Here is a 20,619-nt window from a genome sequence, read left to right on the forward strand (position 1 = left end):
AGTATAACTTTAATGCTTCTAAAAGTTACAAAAGTATTAACCACTTGCCGACTGCCTGATGTCGATTGACGAGGGCAGAATGGCACTCCTGCGTAAATCGCTGTAGCAGTACAGCGGGCACTTTAGGGGGTGCGTGCCGCATCCTTAAGGAGCTGATGCTCATGGCCACGATTGCTCCTGACAGAGGGGGGAGGGGGAGAAGAGACAGATCGCATGTTCCTAGTATATAGGAATACCGATCTGTCTCCTCCCAAAGTCAGTCCCATCCCCCTAACAGTTAGAATGCACAGTGAGGGAACACATTTAACCCCTTGATTGCCCCTTAGTGTTAAGCCCCTCCCTGCCAGTGACATTTATACAGTAATCGGTGCATTTTTATAGCACTGATCGCTGTATAAATGTCAATGGTCCCAAAAAAATGTCTGATCTGTGCGCTGGAATCATGTCCCGATAAAAAAATTGCAAATCTCCACTATTATTAGTATAAAATACCATAAATCTATCCCTTATTTTGTAGATGCTATAACTTTTGCGCAAACCAATTAATATGCGTTTATTGCAATTTTTTTTTTTTTTCTTCACAAAACTAAAACTAAACTGATGAATTTTATTTAAAAAAAAAAAAAAATGGGGGATATTTATTATAGTAAATTAAAATGTTTTTTTCAAAATTGTCGCTCTACTTTTGTTTATAGCGCAAAAAATTAAAATTGCTGAGGTGATCAAATACCACCAAAAGAAAACTATGGGGGGTGGGGGGGGAAGACATTTTGTTTAGGTATAACATCGCACGACCGCGCAATTGTCAGTTAAAGCGACGCAGTGCCGTATCGCAAAATAATGGCTTGGTCAGGAAGAGGGTAAATCCTTCCAGGGCTGAAGTGGTTAAAAAAAAAAAAAAAAAAAAAAATTAATTATAAATAAATTTTTTTTATAAATAACAAAACATGTTATACTTACAGTGGGGAGAACAAGTATTTGAGACACTGCTGATTTTGCAGCAAAGCATGTAGAGGTATGTAATTTTTTATCATAGGTACTCTTCAACTGCGAGAGACGGAATCCAAAACAAAAATCCAGAAAATCGCATTGTATGATTTTTAAGTATTTCTGTTGCATTTTATTGCATGACATAACTATTTGATACATCAGAAAAGCGGAACTTAATATTTGGTACAGAAACCTTTTGTCTGCAATTAGAGATCATACGTTTCCTGTATTTCTTGTCCAGGTTTGCACACACTGCAGCAGGGATTTTGGCCCACTCTTCCCATACAGAACTTCTCCAGATCCTTCAGGTTTCGGGGCTGTCGTTGGACAATACGGATTTTAAGCTACCTCCAAAGATTTTCTGTTGGGTTCAGGCCTGGAGACTGGCTAGGCCACTCCAGGACCTTGAGATGCTTCTTACAGAGCCACCCTTAGTTGCCCTGGCTGTGTTTCATTTCGTTTCATTGTCCTGCTGGAAGACCCAGCCACGACCCATCTTCAATGCTCTTACTGAGGGAAGGAGGTTGTTGGCCAAGATCTCGCAATATATGGCCCCATCCATCCTCCTTTCAATATGGTGCAGTCGTCCTGTCCCCTTTGCAGAAAAGCAGCCCAAAAGAATGTTTCCACCTTCATGCTTCACGGTTGGGGTGGTGTTCTTGGGGTTGTATTCATCCTCCTTCCTCCAAACACTGTGAGTGGAGTTTAGCCCAAAAGGCTCTATTTTTGTTTCATCAGACCACATGACCTTCTCCCATCCCTCCCCTAGATCATCCAGATGGTCATTGGCAAACTTCAGATGGGCCTGGACATGCGCTGGCTTGCGCAGGGGGACCCTGCATGCGCTGCAGAACTTTAATCCATGACGGCGTAGTGTTACTAATGGTTTTCTTTGAGACTATGGTCCCAGCTCTCTTCAGGTCATTGACCAGGTCCTGCCGTGTAGTTCTGGGCTCATCCCTCACCTTCCTCATGATCATTGATGCTCCACGAGGTGAGACCTTGCATGGAGACCGAGGGTGACTTATTGTCATCTTGAACTTCTTTCATTTTCTAATTGCGCCAACAGTTGTCCTCTCACCAAGCTGCTTGCCTATTGTCCTGTAGCCCATCCCAGCCTTGTGCAGGTCTACAATTTTATCCCTGATGTCCTTACACAGCTCTCTGGTCTTGGCCATTGTGGAGAGGTTGGAGTCTGAGGTTGTGGACAGGTGTCTTTTATACAGGTAACAAGTTCAAATAGGTGCAGTTAATACAGGTAATGAGTGGAGAACAGGAGGGCTTCTTAAAGGGAAAAAAAAATGGTCCGTGAGAGCCGGAATTCCTACTGGTTAGTAGGAGATCAAATACTTTTTATTTAAAAATCGTACAATGTGATTTTCTGGATGTTTGTTTTAGATTCCGTCTCTCGCAGTTGAAGAGTACCTATGATAAAAATTACAGACCTCTACATGCTTTATAAGTAGGAAAACCTGCAGAATAAGCAGTGTATCAAATACTTGTTCTCCCCACTGTACCTGCCCTCTGAAATGATTTTGCACAGAGCAGCTTGGATCCTCCTCTTCTCGGGTCCCTCTTTGGTGCTCCTGGCCCCTCCCTCCTGTGGCAAATACAAAGAGCGTGTTAAAGGAGCCTGTACTGACCCCCCTGAGTAAGGGCGGTCGCAGGCTTTCTGGTAAGCCTCCATTCTTCTTACACTTGGTGATGGGCAGCACTACTAAGTTGGAGCATTATATTGGGATCCTTTAACCAGTTGCCGACCGCCGCACGACGATGTACGTCGACAGAGCGGCACTGGGCAGGCAAAAGGACTTATTTGGATTTGCGGTCGGCAAATCTCCCCCGGCGATCGGTGGTGAGGGGGAGGCCATCCATTCGTGGGGCCCCCCCCCCCCCCCCCTCACGATCGCTCCCAGCCAATGGGATCATTTCCCCTGCCTCTGTATTGTACACAGAGGCAGAGGAAATGATGTCATCTCTCCTCGGCTCGGTATTTTCCGTCCCGGGCCGAGGAAGAGAAGACTGTAATGTGAGTACGTACACACACACACACACACACACACCCCGATTCCACCCCCCCCCCCCCCCCCCCCCCCCCGTCACAAACTGACACCAAGCAGTTTTTTTTTTTTTTTTTTTTTTTTTCTGATTACTGTATTGGTGACAGTTACAGTGTTAGGGCAGTGAGTGTTAGGCCCCCTTTAGGTCTAGGATACCCCCCTAACCCCCCCCCCCCCCAATAAAGTTTTAACCCCTTGATCACCCCCCGTCACCAGTGTCGCTAAGCGATCATTATTCTGATCGCTGTATTAGTGTCGCTGGTGACGCTAGTTAGGGACGTAAATATTTAGGTTCGCCGTCAGCGTTTTATAGCGACAGGGACCCCCCATATACTATCTAATAAATGTTTTAACCCCTTGATTGCCCCCTAGTTAACCCTTTCACCACTGATCACCGTATAACCGTTACGGGTGACGCTGGTTAGTTCGTTTATTTTTTATAGTGTCAGGGCACCCGCCGTTTATTACCGAATAAAGGTTTAGCCCCCTGATTCGCCCCAGGCAGCGTCAGATTAGCGCCAGTACCGCTAACACCCACGCACGCAGCATACGCCTCCCTTAGTGGTATAGTATCTGATCCGTTCAGATCTATACTAGCGTCCCCAGCAGTTTAGGGTTCCCAAAAACGCAGTGTTAGCGGGATCAGCCCAGATACCTGCTAGCACCAGCGTTTTGCCCCTCCGCCCGGCCCAGCCCAGCCCACCCAAGTGCAGTATCGATCGATCACTGTCACTTACAAAACACTAAACGCATAACTGCAGCGTTCGCAGAGTCAGGCCTGATCCCTGCGATCGTTAACAGTTTTTTTTGGTAGCGTTTTGGTGAACTGGCAAGCGCCAGCGGCCTAGTACACCCCGGTCGTAGTCAAACCAGCACTGCAGTAACACTTGGTGACGTGGCGAGTCCCATAAGTGCAGTTCAAGCTGGTGAGGTGGCAAGCACAAATAGTGTCCCGCTGCCACCAAAAAGACAAACACAGGCCCGTCGTGCCCATAATGCCCTTCCTGCTGCATTCGCCAATCCTAATTGGGAATACCCCGCCACTTCTGCAGTTCCCGTACTTCCCCCATTCACATCCCCAACCAAATGCAGTCGGCTGCATGAGAGGCATTTTTATGTCCTCCCGAGTACCCCTACCCAACGAACCCCCCCAAAAAAGATGTGTCTGCAGCAAATGCGGATATAGGCGTGACACCCGCTATTATTGTCCCTCCTGTCAATCCTGGTCTTTGCATTGGTGAATGTTTTGAACGCTACCATTCACTAGTTGAGTATTAGCGTAGGGTACAGCATTGCACAGACTAGGACACACTTTCACAGGGTCTCCCAAGATGCCATCACATTTTGAGAGACCCGAACCTGGAACCGGTTACAGTTCTAAAAGTTAGTTACAAAAAAAAAACACAAACAAAAATATATAAAATAAAAAATAATAGTTGTCGTTTTATTGTTCTCTCTCTATTCTCTCTATTGTTCTGCTCTTTTTTACTGTATTCTATTCTGCAATGTTTTATTGTTATTATGTTTTATCATGTTTGCTTTTCAGGTCTGCAATTTTTTATACTTTACCGTTTACTGTGCTTTATTGTTAACCATTTTTTTTTGTCTTCAGGTACACCATTCACGACTTTGAGTGGTTATACCAGAATGATGCTTGCAGGTTTAGGTATCATCTTGATATCATTCTTTTCAGCCAGTGGTCGGTTTTCATGTAAAAGCAATCCTAGCGGCTAATTAGCCTCTAGACTGCTTTTACAAGCAGTGGGAGAGAATGCCCCCCCCCCACCGTCTTCCGTGTTTTTCTCTGGCCCTCCTGTCTCAACAGGGAACCTGAGAATGCAGCCGGTGATTCAGCCAGCTGACCATAGAGCTGATCAGAGACCAGAGTGGCTCCAAACATCTCTATGGCCTAAGAAACCGGAAGCTACGAGCATTTTACGACTTAGATTTCGCCGGATGTAAATGGCGCCATTGGGAAATTGGGGAAGCATTTTATCACACCGATCTTGGTGTGGTCAGATGCTTTGAGGGCAGAGGAGAAATCTAGGGTCTAATAGACCCCAATTTTTTCAAAAAAAGTACCTGTCACTACCTATTGCTATCATAGGGGATATTTACATTCCCTGAGATAACAATAAAAATGATTAAAAAAAAAAAAAAATGAAAGGAACAGTTTTAAAATAAGATAAAAAAGCAAAAAATAATAAAGAAAAAAAAAAAGCACCCCTGTCCCCCCTGCTCTCGCGCTAAGGCGAACGCAAGCGTCAGTCTGGCGTCAAATGTAAACAGCAATTGCACCATGCATGTGAGGTATCACCGCGACGGTCAGATCGAGGGCAGTAATTTTAGCAGTAGACCTCCTCTGTAAATCTAAAGTGGTAACCTGTAAAGGCTTTTAAAAATGTATTTATTTTGTTACCACTGCACGTTTGTGCGCAATTGTAAAGCATGTCATGTTTGGTATCCATGTACTCGGCCTAAGATCTTCTTTTTTATTTCATCAAACATTTGGGCAATATAGTGTGTTTTAGTGCATTAAAATGTAAAAAAGTGTGTTTTTTCCCCAAAAAATGCGTTTGAAAAATCGCTGCGCAAATACTGTGTGAAAAAAAAAAAAAAAATGAAACACCCACCATTTTAATCTGTAGGGCATTTGCTTTAAAAAATATATATATAATGTGTGGGGGTTCAAAGTAATTTTCTTGCAAAAAAAAAAATAATTTTTTCATGTAATCAAAAAGTGTCAGAAAGGGCTTTGTCTTCAAGTGGTTAGAAGAGTGGGTGATGTGTGACATAAGCTTCTAAATGTTGTGCATAAAATGCCAGGACAGTTCAACCCCCCCCCCCCCCCCAATGACCCCATTTTGGAAAGTAGACACCCCAAGCTATTTGCTGAGAGGCATGTCGAGTCCATGGAATATTTTATATTGTGACACAAGTTGCGGGAAAGAGACAAATTTTTTTTTTTTTTTTTTTTTTTTTGCACAAAGTTGTCACTAATGATATATTGCTCAAACATGCCATGGGAATATGTGAAATTACACCCAAAATACATTCTGTTGCTTCTCCTGAGTACGGGGATACCACATGTGTGAGACTTTTTGGGAGCCTAGCCGCGTATGGGACCCCGAAAACCAAGCACCGCCTTCAGGCTTTCTAAGGGCGTAAATTTTTGATTTCACTCTTCACTGCCTATCAGTCTCAGAGGCCATGGAATGCCCAGATGGCACAAAACCCCCCCAAATGACCCCATTTTGGAAAGTAGACACCCAAAGCTATTTGCTGAGCGGTATAGTGAGTATTTTGCAGACCTCACTTTTTGTCACAAAGTTTTGAAAATTAAAAAAAGAAGAGAATTTTTTTTTTTGTCTGTCTTCATTTTCAAAAACAAATGAGAGCTGCAAAATACTCACCATGCCTCTCAGCAAATAGCTTGGGGTGTCTACTTTCCAAAATGGGGTCATTTGGGGGGGTTTGTGCCACCTGGGCATTCCATGACCTCCGAAACTGTGATAGGCAGTGAAGAGTGAAATCAAAAATGTACACCCTTAGAAATCCTGAAGGCGGTGATTGGTTTTCGGGGTCCCGTACGCGGCTAGGCTCCTAAAAAGTCTCACACATGTGGTATCCCCGTACTCAAGAGAAGCAGCAGAATGTATTTTGGGGTGCAATTCCACATATGCCCATGACCTGTGTGAGCAATATATCATTTAGTGACAACTTTGTGCAAAAAAATAAATAAATAAATAAATTGTCACTTTCCCGCAACTTGTGTCAAAATATAAAATATTCCATGGACTCAACATGCCTCTCAGCAAATAGCTTGGGGTGTCTACTTTCCAAAATGGGGTCATTTGGGGGGGGGGTTTGTGCCATCTGGGCATTTTATGGCCTGCAAAACTGTGATAGGTAGTGAGGAGTAAAAGCAAAAATGTACGCCCTTAGAAATCCTGAAGGCAGTGATTGGTTTTCGGGGCCCCGTATGCAGCTAGGCTCCCAAAAAGTCCCACACATGTGGTATCCCCGTACTCAGGAGAAGCAGCTAAATGTATTTTGGGTGCAATTCCACATATGCCCATGGCCTGTGTGAGCAATATATCATTTAGTGACTACTTTTTGTAATTTTTTTTTTTTTTTTGTCATTATTCAATCACTTGGGACAAAAAATGAATATTCAATGGGCTCAACATGCCTCTCAGCAATTTCCTTGGGGTGTCTACTTTCCAAAATGGGGTCATTTGTGGGGGTTTTGTACTGCCCTGCCATTTTAGCACCTCAAGAAACGACATAGGCAGTCATAAATTAAAGGCTGTGTAAATTCCAGAAAATGTACCCTAGTTTGTAGGCGCTATAACTTTTGCGCAAACCAATAAATATACACTTATTGACATTTTTTTTTACCAAAGACATGTGGCCAAATACATTTTGGCCTAAATGTATGACTAAAATTGAGTTTATTGGATTTTTTTTTAGAACAAAAAGTAGAAAATATAATTTTTTTTTTCAAAATTTTCGGTCTTTTTCCGTGTATAGCGCAAAAAATAAAAACGGCAGAGGTGATCAAATACCATCAAAAGAAAGCTCTATTTGTGGGAAGAAAAGGACGCAAATTTCGTTTGGGTACAGCATTGCATGACCGCGCAATTAGCAGTTAAAGCTACGCAGTGCCAAATTGGAAAAAGTGCTCTGGTCAGGAAGGGGGTAAATCCTTCCGGGGCTGAAGTGGTTATCACGCTCTTCGTATTTGCCATCAATTCTGGACTTTTCTTTGGACTTTTCACTATTTTTGAACCATTTTCACTATTTTTGGTTTGGTATCTTAAGTACATTTATTGTATGTAGTGTTGCGCTTTTTTTTTTTTTTTTTTTTTTTTTTTTTTTTTTTTCCATCACTAGATCACTTTACTTTGATAATATCTTATTGATTTTATCCAGCGCTGCACTTTATACATTTATGCATATTATATATTTTTTATTTTTTGTCCTCAGCTGTGAGCAGAAAACTCAGCACTGAATCGGGAAAATGCTTTAAGATCGAGAGCGGAGTAGAATCACGATCTGATTCTTTCCCGATTAATCATGCAGCTCTACATCCATTCTTCTGCCCCTGATCCAATCTGTCCCTCTGCCACTGATCCGATTTCCATCCCTCTGCCTGATTCCATCCCTCCCACCACCATCCTTCTGTCACTTGTATTTTGTGCAGTTAGGACAGGAATGCATTTCAGGTCTTTATTAAAACATTCTACTGAGCAGCCCAGAACTAGTTTGAGTCCTTCTAGTCCACATTTTCACAGCTCTTACGACAAAGAAGCCTTTCTGTTTTTCCTCCTTGATGTAAAGAATACCTTTTTTTTTTTTTTTTTTTTTTTTTTCTCTCTGTAATGAACTGAAAGTGAATAACTTGTTGCCCTCTTTTGGGATGGTTATGAGCATTACCCTCCCCAAATAGGATATTGCGCTAAGAGCAAATGAATGGGGGGGGGGGGGTATTGAGTTCTTCTAACTGCTTGAATTTTTGGATAAAAACCATGTGCAGTAATTGTGATGCACCGCAGAAGATTTGCACTCCTAGCATTAGCTGTAGAATGAGTTTTACAACCTTTTTAGTTTGGCAAAACAATACTCCCACAAAAGCTTATAGCTCAAATGCTGATGCACACTGAACAGCTTTTAAAAAAACAAAAACAAAAAAAACCCACTGACACTGACCTTTATCCCAAAAGGTAAAGTGTGCTGCAACTGCTTAAAGTATTAGCTGGAGAGTGCCATTAAATTGTTAGTCAAGCCCATCTAAGTGTGTGTATGTTCCCCGTTGAGCTTTTGTGGTCTCACAGGGGGACTGCAAACCCCCCCTGCTTACATGCTTTGATCTATGGAGCACTTGTGGTGGTTACTTTACGTTCTTTTAACCATATCAGTTAACCTATTAGTGCTATACTATGTGGCTGTGAACCTTGCTTCCTGTGCAAGCAGCATCTTTGAAGCCATGTATACACCACTCCTGCAGCGCCGCTGAACCGCTGGCAAAGCGCTGCTGCAGTGGTGCTTTGTGGGTCATTTTAACCCTTTTTCGGCCGCTAGCGGGGGTTAAAAGCGCCCCGCTAGGGGCCAAAAACCTCTGCAAAAAAAGACGGTAAAGCGCTGCTAAAAATGGTGCTGCTTTACCACCGACACCTCGGTGTGAAAGCAGTGCTACTCATGTGCACACCTAGACGATTTTTGCATATTAAGTTTCTTTGTAACTTTTTTCGACCGCTCAAATGGAAAAACCTTGAGGCATGTCAAGCAATTTTAAAGTTCGAATTTCCATACTTCCAGGTTATTTGCATAATGACGGAAAGACCAGGTCCCTCTACAGATGAAAACCCTGTGAATTTTGCCTTGGAAAAATGTTTGGAAATTCTTCAAACAGCAAATGGCGACAGTGAGCAGTTTGCTGCACTTCTAATGGTAAGGCCTAATAGATTTGTCCTATATGTATAGGAATGTCATGTAGTATGGGTCGTTGTCCAATGTTAGGATGACCTTATTGGTCTTATTTTTTTATTTTTTTTTTTTATTAATTTTGTATAATATACTAGAATTAACTCTTCCTGAGAAGCACTATAAAAGATTCTTTAATTTTATCATTTGATATTCTTTACAGAATCTTTTACTTTTGAAAGAATGTATTCACTGCTCTACCTCCTTGATAATGGGAAATTATTTCTTTATTTTTTTCCTCCCTTATTAATTTAAATTTTGTTTTTTGTTTTTTTTTTTTTTAGATCACAAAGTGTGCCAAAGGTGCAGAGTTGGATGCTGGAATTAGGCGCAAAATCTTTGATGCAGTTGGTTTCTCTTTCCCAAACCGGCTTCTTTTCTCAAAATTGTCACTTGATGAGTGTCCTGAGTACTTGCTTCGAAGTCTTGGCTTGACCCTGTTGGCTTGTTTCTGCCGTGACCCCTCTCTGGCCAGTCATCCTGAGTTTCTTAATAAAATTCCAGTTTTCAATGCAACTGTAAGTACACTAAGCCAGCAAGAAAAGAAGGCGTATTCCATGGTAGAGGATGCCTATCAGTGCTTGATGGGCATATTGGCTGCTCCTGGAGGAATCGAACACTTGGTATCTGGTGGCACCATATCATCTTTATGTCAAGCTTATTTGAATCACAATCTTGGTTGGAAAAATGCTCTTGGCATTCTAACCACTTTACTCACCTCTATGCCGGACAAATCCTGGAAGAAAAGTGAAAAAGAACTTCAACTCCTGTTAGTTAAGCTAAGCGAAGAATTTAATAAAGAGGAGGACAGACGCAAGTTCCACTTGGCAGAGATTCTTCCTGTGTTCCTACCTCCTTCACCTGTTTTGACTGTGACTTCTTGGGGTAAGGACTGCTTAAAACACCTTCGTATGGGTTTATTTAAAGTCCTTAGAAATAAGCTTACTGCTTCCCAGAGAGACCCGGCATTAAAGCTTGGAGCTTTCCTTTCTCATGTTTATGGTTCATCTTGGATTTTGACTGAAGGAAAAGGGAAGAGAAAATTTTTCTGTTTACTGGTAAACTTGGCTTGTGTTGAGGTTAGGATGGCACTGGAGGATCCTAATCCAATCCCTTCTTGGGAAGCTGTTTCAGCTTGTTATTCCTTGGTTGAGATGGGCATTCAGGAGTGTGTTAAAGAAAAGGCACATCCCATGCTAAAAGAGGACCAGAAGTTGCAGCTCCTTCAAGTTATACAAGAGGCTTGTGGCGCAGTGATGTATTACTTACAGCAGGTATTTTGTAGTGTTATCAACTTTGCATAGTCTTTAAAGAACTGCAGATTTCCTGTCACTCAAAATACTTTGGTTAAAACAAATTCTCAGTGTGCCAGAGGGGTTGCTCTAATATGCCGTAGTAGCATTTTTTTTTACATAAAGTAAGCGTGGTTTTCCTCACAGAGGGAAATGGAGAGTCACTTGCATGGAACCTTGGCCTTTTAGGAGCATGTGTGTTTTCTAGTGAATACAAGCTTCTTTGGTTGGCCAAGTTGAAGATCATGATGTCACCTGCCTGGTTCTCCACCTTGGCCAATCTAAGATTGTATAAGATGGTCTGTCTAATCATAACCCCCCCCCCCATTTGGTTTCACTACTAAAAGTACTACTGTTAGATCATTGTGTGATGATGCACCAATTATATCTGTTTGTGGTGTGTGGCCTTTCTCAACCGAGCTGCCCCGGCATCCAAGTAGAACAATGTATTTACTTGAGACCCAGCTCCCACTCCTCAGCCAAGCTGTAAATTGGTACTTTGGGCATTCGGTCAAGCAGTGAAAGCAAGGGGAGCTATCTTGCCAAGTGTGCTGTGCTCTCTGCCTCCCCTACAAAGTAGTACCTGCAATGCCATTGAAGGTATAGTCCTGCAATTTTTAAAAAGGCTTTGTGAGTGCATGTAAGTTTTGATAATTTCCCCTATTCCTGTACAATCAGAACTGCTTGTTCATAATAACCTAAAGGACTGTTGCTTCTCTGAAAAGCGATCCATGCTCATCTTTTCAGAGGCATTTGACAGGCTTTGAAGAGGTGATATTTTGCCTCCAGTGCCTGTTTTAGCCCCCTTAAATGCAGCATCACTGAGCTGCAACGTTGCAGTGTGGCCCCATTCACCTGGGGGTATTCTTCCAGCTGTGGCCACAGCATGTGTACACCCTTGGCTGCTGCTTCTGCAGCTAAAGAGCAGTTGGGGGGTTGTGTGTATGTATATAATATAAAACTTAATATTCTAATATAATACTTACTGTGGGGGTGTCCTCTGTAGTCCAGTGATGGTAATCTGGGCAAGGCTGAATAGACTTCTTGGTATGCAGAGCACCTGTTGTCAGATCACTGGATTTCTGGCAGGGTCTACAATCTTGTGCACAAAATGAAATATAATATGTATGTTTAAAAACCAAAAGGGAGCAGTTCCTTGTTCATGCAATGTCAAATTTTAAGATTTACTTTTTATAGGTGATATAGAGATATATATATATTTTTTTTTTTTTTTTTTAGTGGCTAGAAATTGTGTTTTTGGCATTTTGCCAATAGAGAAAAAGGTGTCGCTAATGATGCCAAACTATTGCCACAATCTTACTGTGCTTATGGTGTGAGGTGTTTTCTCCAACCCTCTGTCCATAGGTCATGTGACTTAAACGTAACACGGGTGCGTCATTGATGTGTTCTTGCTGCGTTTTCAATGTGTGGGTGTTTTTTTTTTTTTTTCCCCCTAGTGCAGATCTTTTAACCAAAAATGCAGCAAGAAAGATTTTTAACACCACCGGAAGCGCAAGGGAGCAGTGTGAAGACGTACAAAGAATTTAAAGGAGTGCATTTTTCTTGCGCTTAAGGTGTTGATAATGGGCGACAAATTCATATTCATTTAAATTCATGATATTAAAAAGTTGGTGTGGAGGGGGGGGGGGGGGGTGTTTTTTTTTTTTTTTTTTTTTCCCCCCGTGACTTCGACGTTATCGGCGGACATATCGGACAATTTTGGGACCATTGGCATTAATACAGCGATCAATGCTCTAAAACTGCATTGATTACTGTAAAAATGGCAGTGAAGGGATTAACTGTGTTCCCTGGGAGGTGATTCTAACTGAAGGGGGCTGACTGGAGTAGGTGATGGATTGTGGTTCCTAGCTAACAGGAACACATGATCTATCACTCCTATCAGAACAGGGAAGTGTGTGTTTACACACTCGTCCCTGTTCTGTCTCTCCTGCCCACGATCGCTCGTGGCCGGCAACCATTGGCCACGAGCACCGGCACCCCTGCTATACAGCGGGCGCGCGCCCGCTATCCCACCCCCGCAAGCTGACTTGTAGCTACAACGGCACATGCAGGGGAGCCAACCTGCCCCAGTATAAATAAATAATAAATTCATACTGCGGCGGTTGGTCGGAAAGTGGTCAAAGTGGTTGGTTGTAAAAGCTGAGGGGGGTGTGGTTTTTTTTTTTTTTTTTTTTTTTTTTTTTCTTACCACCCCCCCCGGTCTACTACTCATTAGCAGAGACAGTAAAGGGAGACCTTGGTCCGGCTACTGTCAATCACAGCCAGTGAGCCATTGAGAGAGCTGGGGTGAGCTAAGCTGTGCTCCCTGTGAATGGACACAAGAAGCAGTGGCTCGGGAGCCCCTATAGCAAGCTGCTTGCTATGCGGGAGGGGGGAGGGGGGGGGCAGAAACTCTAGCAGGGGACCCAAGAAATGGAAGATCGTAGCTGCTCTGTGCAAAACCACTGCACAGAGTAGGTAAGTATAACATGTATGTTAATAAGCCAGCCCTTTTTTTTTTTTTTTTATTACTTCAATTCTGTCTAAATACTGACTATCAGATTAAAGTAATATGCTTGACATTTACTTAATTTGAAGCCTTATGTTGGCTCTTTTAGGTTGGCTTGGAAAAACATGAGGATCCATTTGTGCTGGCTTCTGTAAGACTGCTTGGTGCATGGTTGGCAGAGGAAACCTACTGTCTTAAGGAAGAGGTCATTCAGCTACTTCCTTTCTTGATACTTTATATGAGGACTTTGTTTCATCGGGGTGTTACCTGTAGAGCTCAACCTAAGGAGGTGTCTCAGGTGGCATTACTGTGCAGCAACTGGGGAGCAGTATGGCCAGGAGATGCCATAAGGTATGGTGTGTGTGTGTGTGTGTGTGTGTGTGTGTGTGTGTGTGTGTGTGTGTGTGTGTGTGGTTTTTATTTTTATTTACACTTTTTTTTTTTTTTTTTTTTTTTTTTCTTGTTAGACATTTGCATCCAGTCTGTCTAGAATAATTGCAACCAGGGGTTACAAATTCTAAAACCTAATATTAGATCTCCTTTATCTGAATATTTTGTACTGCTACTTTCAGGTCACTTGCAGCATTTTCAAATATTGCATATTACATATATATTTTATGTATGTATATTTGATCCCTTGCTGATTTTGTACATTTTGCCTACTGACAAATGATCACTCTATAATGGTAGGTTTATTTTTAACAGTGAGAGACAGAATAACAAATGTATTTTAAGAATTAGAAATTGATTTGCATTTTAATGAGTGCAAAAAGTATTTGACTTTGCAAACCTTAACTCAGTACTTGGTGGCAAAACACTTGTTGGTAATCCAGAGGTTAGAGCTAGGCGACTTTTCTTCAAAAAAAATCTGCGAAATTTTTTGAAACCATGCGGTCCTGAGGAGCTGCGGGCAGGAGTTTTTTTAGGCTGAAGCCGTGGCCTCACCTAAAAACTCCTGCCCGCAGCTCCTCAGGACTGGCGTGCTGTCAGATTTTGCTGAAAATTTGAATCAATTTGACCCTTCAAATCCATTTTTTTTTTTTTTTTTTTTTTTTTTTTTTTTTTTTTTTTTTTTTTTTCTCGAGGCCACAGACAGCAGGCCCAACAGGAGATAGCCCGCCCCCCAAAAAGCACTGGACAGGTCAAAAGGGGCGAGGAAGAGGAATCTTATTCAGTCCTCCTTAGACCACCACAAAGCCCCAATGACTCCTGCGTCTCTGTGGGAGGAAGACTGGGGGACTTCCTTCCTCAATGGACCGTGGCAACTTCAAACCTGTTTAATATTAGATATTATAAAGAATGGCTACAAGTTGGAATTAACTTCCCCCTTCCATTTTTCTTGTTGAGATCAGGAAAGGATTTCCTGCGGTCTCTCGGGTGGCTGATCAACCAGGACAAGTCCCAGCTTGTTCCGACACAAGTGCGGTATTTGGGCTACAGGGTCTCCTTCAATAGAGAGCTCTTTCTCCTTCTGGGAAAAAAAAAATAAATAAATAAATTAAGATGCGTTAGGCAGTGGCACAGCTTCAGACCAATCGGGAAGTCCAGATCAGAGCGATCATAAGGGTGGTAGGACTTGTGACTTCCTGCTTTCCCCCCCCCCACAGTCCCCTGGGCAAAGTTTTTCAGCACCCCCCCCCCCCCCCCCCCAAAGGTCACCCGTTATAATGCTGGGATTGCGACCAGCAGAGGTTGGATCAGCCTATACCCCTACCGGCCAGAGTGAAAAGGTTGATGTGGTGGTGGAGAGCCAGTCACAATCTAGACAGGGGTCTTTTGTGATCCAGACTGACAGCTCTTGTGGTGACATCGGATGCTGGTTTTCAGGAGGGGAGCCCACTTGCACGAGAGCTTTGTCTCCAGTAGAAGCCAAACAGACCTTGAATTAGAGGGAGCTGCTGGCAATTCAGAAAGCTCTAGATGTCTTGCGGTCACGGATCAGGGGACAGCACCTCCAGTTGTGGACGGAAAATGCGTCTGCTGATGCATGTATAAATGGAGGGGGGGGGGGGGGGCGTTGGGGGAGACCAGGAGCCCGGCCCTGCAGTTGATAGCGGGCGAGATTTTCAGCTGGGCCAAACTAAACCTGGCTTCATTGGCCACCATCCACTTAAAAGGGACCCATAATTCTCTTCTCTAGCGGATTTTCTCAGCCGCCAGCAAGTGAGACAGGATGAATGGTCTCTCAACCTGGGGGTGTTCGAGGACCTTGTACGGTCTTAGAGCCAGCCGGAGGTTAACCTCTTTGCCTCAGAGCAACAAGAAGGTTGCCCAGCTCTTCTCCTTGCATCCACAGGATCAAGCCAGGGGGATAGATGCCTTTGCCAATGCATGGGAGTTCAGCCTTTGCTATTCCTTTCCTCCAGTAAGACTAGTTGCTGCAGTTCTACAGAAGTTCCTGAGCGAAGGACAGACCTTATCTGATAGCTCCATTATGGCCAAAGAGAGCCTGGTTCGCCAGCCTAAGGAGGCTTGCCGTATATCCCCAGATTCCCCTCCTGGTGAGGGAGGATCTTGTCTCACAGGGAACAGTCAGGCACCTTCAGGTAGTGACCCTCAGTCTAACAGCGTGGTATCTGAGGAACAGCTTTTTAAGGTCTTGGGTTCTCAAAGAGAGATAAAGACCCTTCTAGACTGCCGCAAGCCAGTGACCAGGGCCATTTATACCAAGATCTGGAGGAGGTTCAATTCCTGGTTATCGGAACAGTCAGACTTTCAGCAGTCCTGGATTTTTCCAGGACTGGCAGGAGTAGAATTTGGCCTCTATCTGCACACTAAAGGTGCAGGCCGCTGCTTTAAGTGCATTTCTTCAGGTCTCTCCAACAAGATCGATTCGTAAATTTTTCAAGGCCCTCTCCAGATTCAGGCCTGTCCTACCCGGGATCTATCCTTGGTCCTAAGGGCACTTGCAGGCAGTCCCTTTGAACCCCTGGAGAAATTGGAGCTTAAGTGGGTTGCCTTTAGAGTCCAGTATTTTTGGTAACAATTGCCTCTGCCAGAAGGGTAAGTGAATTGCAAGTGCTCTCAATTTGGGAGCCATTTTTTTGTTAATTTTGGAGGATAGGGTTGTGCTCAAAACAGACCCAAGTTTTCTCCCCAAAGTATCCTCTTCGTTTCATAGAATGCAGACATTATCCTGCCAACATTTTATTCCACCTCAGAAGTTGATGAGGAAGGGAGTGAAATTACTAGATGTTAGAAGCCTTTTGGTATATCTTGAGGTCAGCAAGGGCTTTAGAAGGTCAGAATCCTTTTTTTGTTAACTTTGCGGGTGCACGTAAGGGATTTAAATCAAAATCCTCCATTGCCTGATGGATCAGAATGATTACAGAAGCATACAGTTTGGCAGGTAGGCAAGCTCCCCTAGTTAAGGCACATTCAACCAGGGCAGCTTCGTGGGCAGAGAGGGCCGGTGCCACTCTGGAGGATATTTGCAGAGTGGCAATGTGGCCCAGCTACTCCACGTTTTGCAGAGCATTATTGCTTGGACCTGCTTTTCTGAGAAGGAGCAGATGTTTGGGCAAAGGGTCCTGCAGGTGGTGGTCCCGCCATAGCAGAGTCAGTTTCTTGCTTATCTGAGGCTGTCCTGGAAGGCAAAAGGAGAAAACTGGCGTTAGACTTGCCAGTAATATTTTCTAGGAGTCTTCCAGGACAAGCCTGGTTTCCCACCTGGTTCTCTTTTTAGCTGGTGCAAGGGGTATGTACTGATGTTATGCCAGTGTGTTGTGTCTTTCAAAGCCTTCTTGTGGAGACTGAAGGGGAGGCCTGGAGGACCGCCTTTAAATGCTTGGGTGAATGTGTATGCTGTCCCAGAGGGAGGAGCCCTAAGTCTCACTCTGGTTTTAAATGCCCTGGCCTGAGGGAAGGAGGTTCTCGCCCAAGATTTGACAGGACATGGGCCCTGTCCATCCTCCCTTTTTTTTTTTTTTTTTTTTTTTTTTTCACGGTTAAAGATCTCATTTTATTGATAAAGAAAGCATGGTACAAGACAGAAATATATAAATGGTATAAGTTACAGAACATAGAATGATGGGTAGATCTACAAGAATCCAGGTGTTGGTTACAGTCATATTTAAAAAAGCGTGTTACCAAACCAAGATTAACAATCTAAAATGTATAATTTAAATGATTCAGAATGGATCACCAGCAAAGTACATCAGATACAAGGAGGGGTATGAATAAGGGGGGGGGGGGGGGAGAGAGAGGTGCCAAAGCATCTCGGACAAAAGGTGTAAAAATGTTCCATCATGCTGTTCAAACATGTCACTCAAAAAACCCTAAGCCGTCCAAGGTGACCAAATACCTTCAAACTTCTTGGGGCACTTTCTATTCAAATAAGTCATTTTATACAGTGGGAGAGCTTTGTTAATAGATTCTTCCCAAAGTGTCATGGTGGGGGGGATGCAGAGGTCCATTTAAGAAGAATTATTTATTTTTTTTTTTTGCATAGTAAAGTAAGAAGGCAATCAGGAGTTTAGTATAACGTGGCCTTTGATCATCTTCCTGTATGCCGAGTAGTGCTATCTCTGGCGACTGAACCAATGATAGCCCAAGGCGCTCATTAATGGCCTCAAACACAGCAGCCCAGAATTTAGCCACTTTAGGACAAGTCCAAAACATATGGAAGTATGTCCCTACCTCCCGTTTACACCTACCACATAGGGGGACTCAAGGGGTACAATCTGTGCAGTCGCTGTGGGGTGTAGTACACCCTATGAAGAAACTTAGCCTGTATTACTTTATCCCTAGAAGAGATAACTAGCCCAAAGCCTTCTTCAAAACAATCGTTCCACTCCTCCCTCTCTAATGTGGGAATGTCAGCCCTCCACGTCTCCCACAGTCTCTCCAACCTGGGAGAATCCAAACTGAGTAGTGACAAATAGAGGGAAGAGAGACTTGGAAAGCGACTCCTGAGCCAAAAGTTCCTCTATGGGATCCATGGAAAGGACGATGGGTCCCGGGAACTGTGCTCGTGCTGCATGGCGCAACTGATTATATCTGAAATACATCCACCTGGGCAACTTAAACTTGGTGGAGAGGTCTTTGTAAGGCAATAGCTTCCCTGCTCGCATGATATCTCGAAGAGTCTTTACCCCATACTTTGCCCATATTTGTGGGTCCCGAATTGTACGAAAGTGTGGAAAACTAGAATTACCCCACAGAGGTTGAAAAGGTGACCACTGGTTTGGTTTGTGAAACCTCTTCCTAGCTATCACCCACACTCTAAGCGTTGTCCTAGTCGGAAGCGGAAGATCAGCATAAGCCCCAGGTCCTCTATGTACAAGGTTCCCAAGGTCTCCTAAGGAGCCCAGGAGAGCCGCCTCCAGGCACACTGCAGCATTGGCTCTAGAGAGGACAAACCACCAGCGGACCGATACCAAAATGGCTGCCCAGTAGTATACCCGAAAATTAGGCAACGCCAATCCACCGCACAGGAAGACATAGGGTGAATCGTGCCAGCCGAGGGGTAGACGTCCCAATACAGCTATCAAGTTCTCTAAAGAATATGTTCGGAATCCACACTGGGGAGTTTCTAAATAGGTAGTTTAAACTTGGGGAGAAAAACCATCTTTATCAGGTTAATGCGCCCCAGCAAATTAAGCGGGAGAGTTCCCCAGGAGGCGCATCTAGCTCTAAGTTGTAATAGCACTGGGCGCAGATTTAACTCGTAAAATTCATAAGGGTCTCGACTCCCTTGAATACCAAGATATTTAAAACTAGAAACCCACTGCAGTTGGGTGGTGGCCGCAGTGGCCCATGACATGAGGTCAAGAGGGAATAGTACAGACTTTGTCCAATTTATTCGGACCCCGAGAAACGGCCAAACCCGTTGAAGATCTCCAGAGCAGCCCGCAGGGAGGAGTCCACGTCATGTAAGTACAACAGGGCATCATCAGCGTATGACACCTTCTCCTCCAAGGGGCCAATCCGCAGCCCCTCCACTTTCCGGGACGCCCTGAGTAGGATAGCCAGAGCTTCCAGCGCCAGGACGAAAGAAAGAGGGCAACCCTGACGTGTGCCACGTTGTAATAGAAACCGTTCAGAAATCCCACCATTAGTCTTTATACAAGCAGTTGGTTTATCATAGAGCAACTGCAGCCAGCGCAAAAAATGAGGGCCAAAACCGTACCTACCCAGAACCTCCCAAAGGTAGCCCCACTCAATCGAATGCCTTCTCGGCATCGAGTGAGGCAATGACTCTGGTTCCAGTATTATCATGGGGGATGGTCAGGTTGAGATGAAGTCTTCTCAAATTAATATCAGTGCCCTTGCCGGGCATGAACCCCGTCTGATCCACATGGATGAGCTCATCCAGGACCTGTGCCAGGCAGTTGGCCAGTATCTTCCCCAGCAGCTTTGTGTCAGCTTTGTGTCAACATTAATTAAGGAAATCGGTCGATATGATGCACAGTCCTCGGGGTCCTTACCCGGCTTGGGCACCAACACAATCACAGCTTCTGACATAGAATCCAGCAAAGACCCCATCTTAGCAAACTGGGCTAACATGGTGAGTCTGGGAGCAAGAAATTCTTGGTAAGTGGAGTAAAACTCGATCGGGATGCCATCTGCACCGGGGGTTTTACCAGGTTGCATTTGGGTCATAGCGATCTGGACCTCTTCCAGGGTAATATCCCATTCCAGATTCTCACTGGCTTCCTGGGACAGAGTAGGAAAATCCACCCCTTCCAAGTAGGCCCTGAGATCTGACAACTCATAATCCACTCTAGTAGCGTAAAGGGAACTATAATAACGCATAAATCTAGCAAGGATTTCATCAGGACTCGTGAGGGGGACTACTCCCTCATCCCGGATGCTCCCAATATGGGTACTAGCATTCTGGCCTCGACAACCACAACAGCAATTAGCCGTTTTTTATCTCCATACTCGACAACCCGCTGGGCAGTACTAAGCATTGATTTCTTAGTCATCTCTATCCTGAGAAGTTCAACCGCCCTGAGCGCATACTGCCAGGCCCCATAGTTAAGTGGGAGTAGGATCAGCGACATACCCTGCCTCTTTTTCCCTAAGCTCGCTCTCCAATTCCCCCAGTGACTGCACAGACTGCTTTTGGCTATGAGCAATGCGGGAAATATATTCCCCCCCCCCAGCCATCCCTTTAAATGCATCCCAAACCACCAATGTCCCTGTTGAGTCATCGTTTTCAAGCCAATAATGACATAAGTCCTCCGACATATCTTCCTGAACCTTGGGTCTGCTATCCAGTGCCCCGACAGTCTCCACAGTTTCCGCCCAGCAGTGGGCCCCGATCGCACCGTCATAA

General features: G+C 44.1%; 1 protein-coding gene across 1 annotated transcript in view; it reads left to right on the plus strand.

The window, feature by feature from the left end:
• The window catches only part of NCDN (neurochondrin), a 47,413-nt gene that overhangs the window by 445 nt on the left and 26,349 nt on the right, over positions 1–20,619 (plus strand). Inside the window, exons 2-4 of the mRNA XM_073615591.1 lie at positions 9,372–9,503; positions 9,821–10,810; positions 13,447–13,688. Coding sequence (XP_073471692.1) covers positions 9,384–9,503; positions 9,821–10,810; positions 13,447–13,688 — 1,352 coding nt within the window. The 5' untranslated portion in view covers positions 9,372–9,383. The remainder of the gene's footprint in view (positions 1–9,371; positions 9,504–9,820; positions 10,811–13,446; positions 13,689–20,619) is intronic.

This window comes from Aquarana catesbeiana, linkage group LG02 (assembly GCF_042186555.1).
Source record: "Aquarana catesbeiana isolate 2022-GZ linkage group LG02, ASM4218655v1, whole genome shotgun sequence".
NCBI lineage: Eukaryota > Metazoa > Chordata > Amphibia > Anura > Ranidae > Aquarana > Aquarana catesbeiana.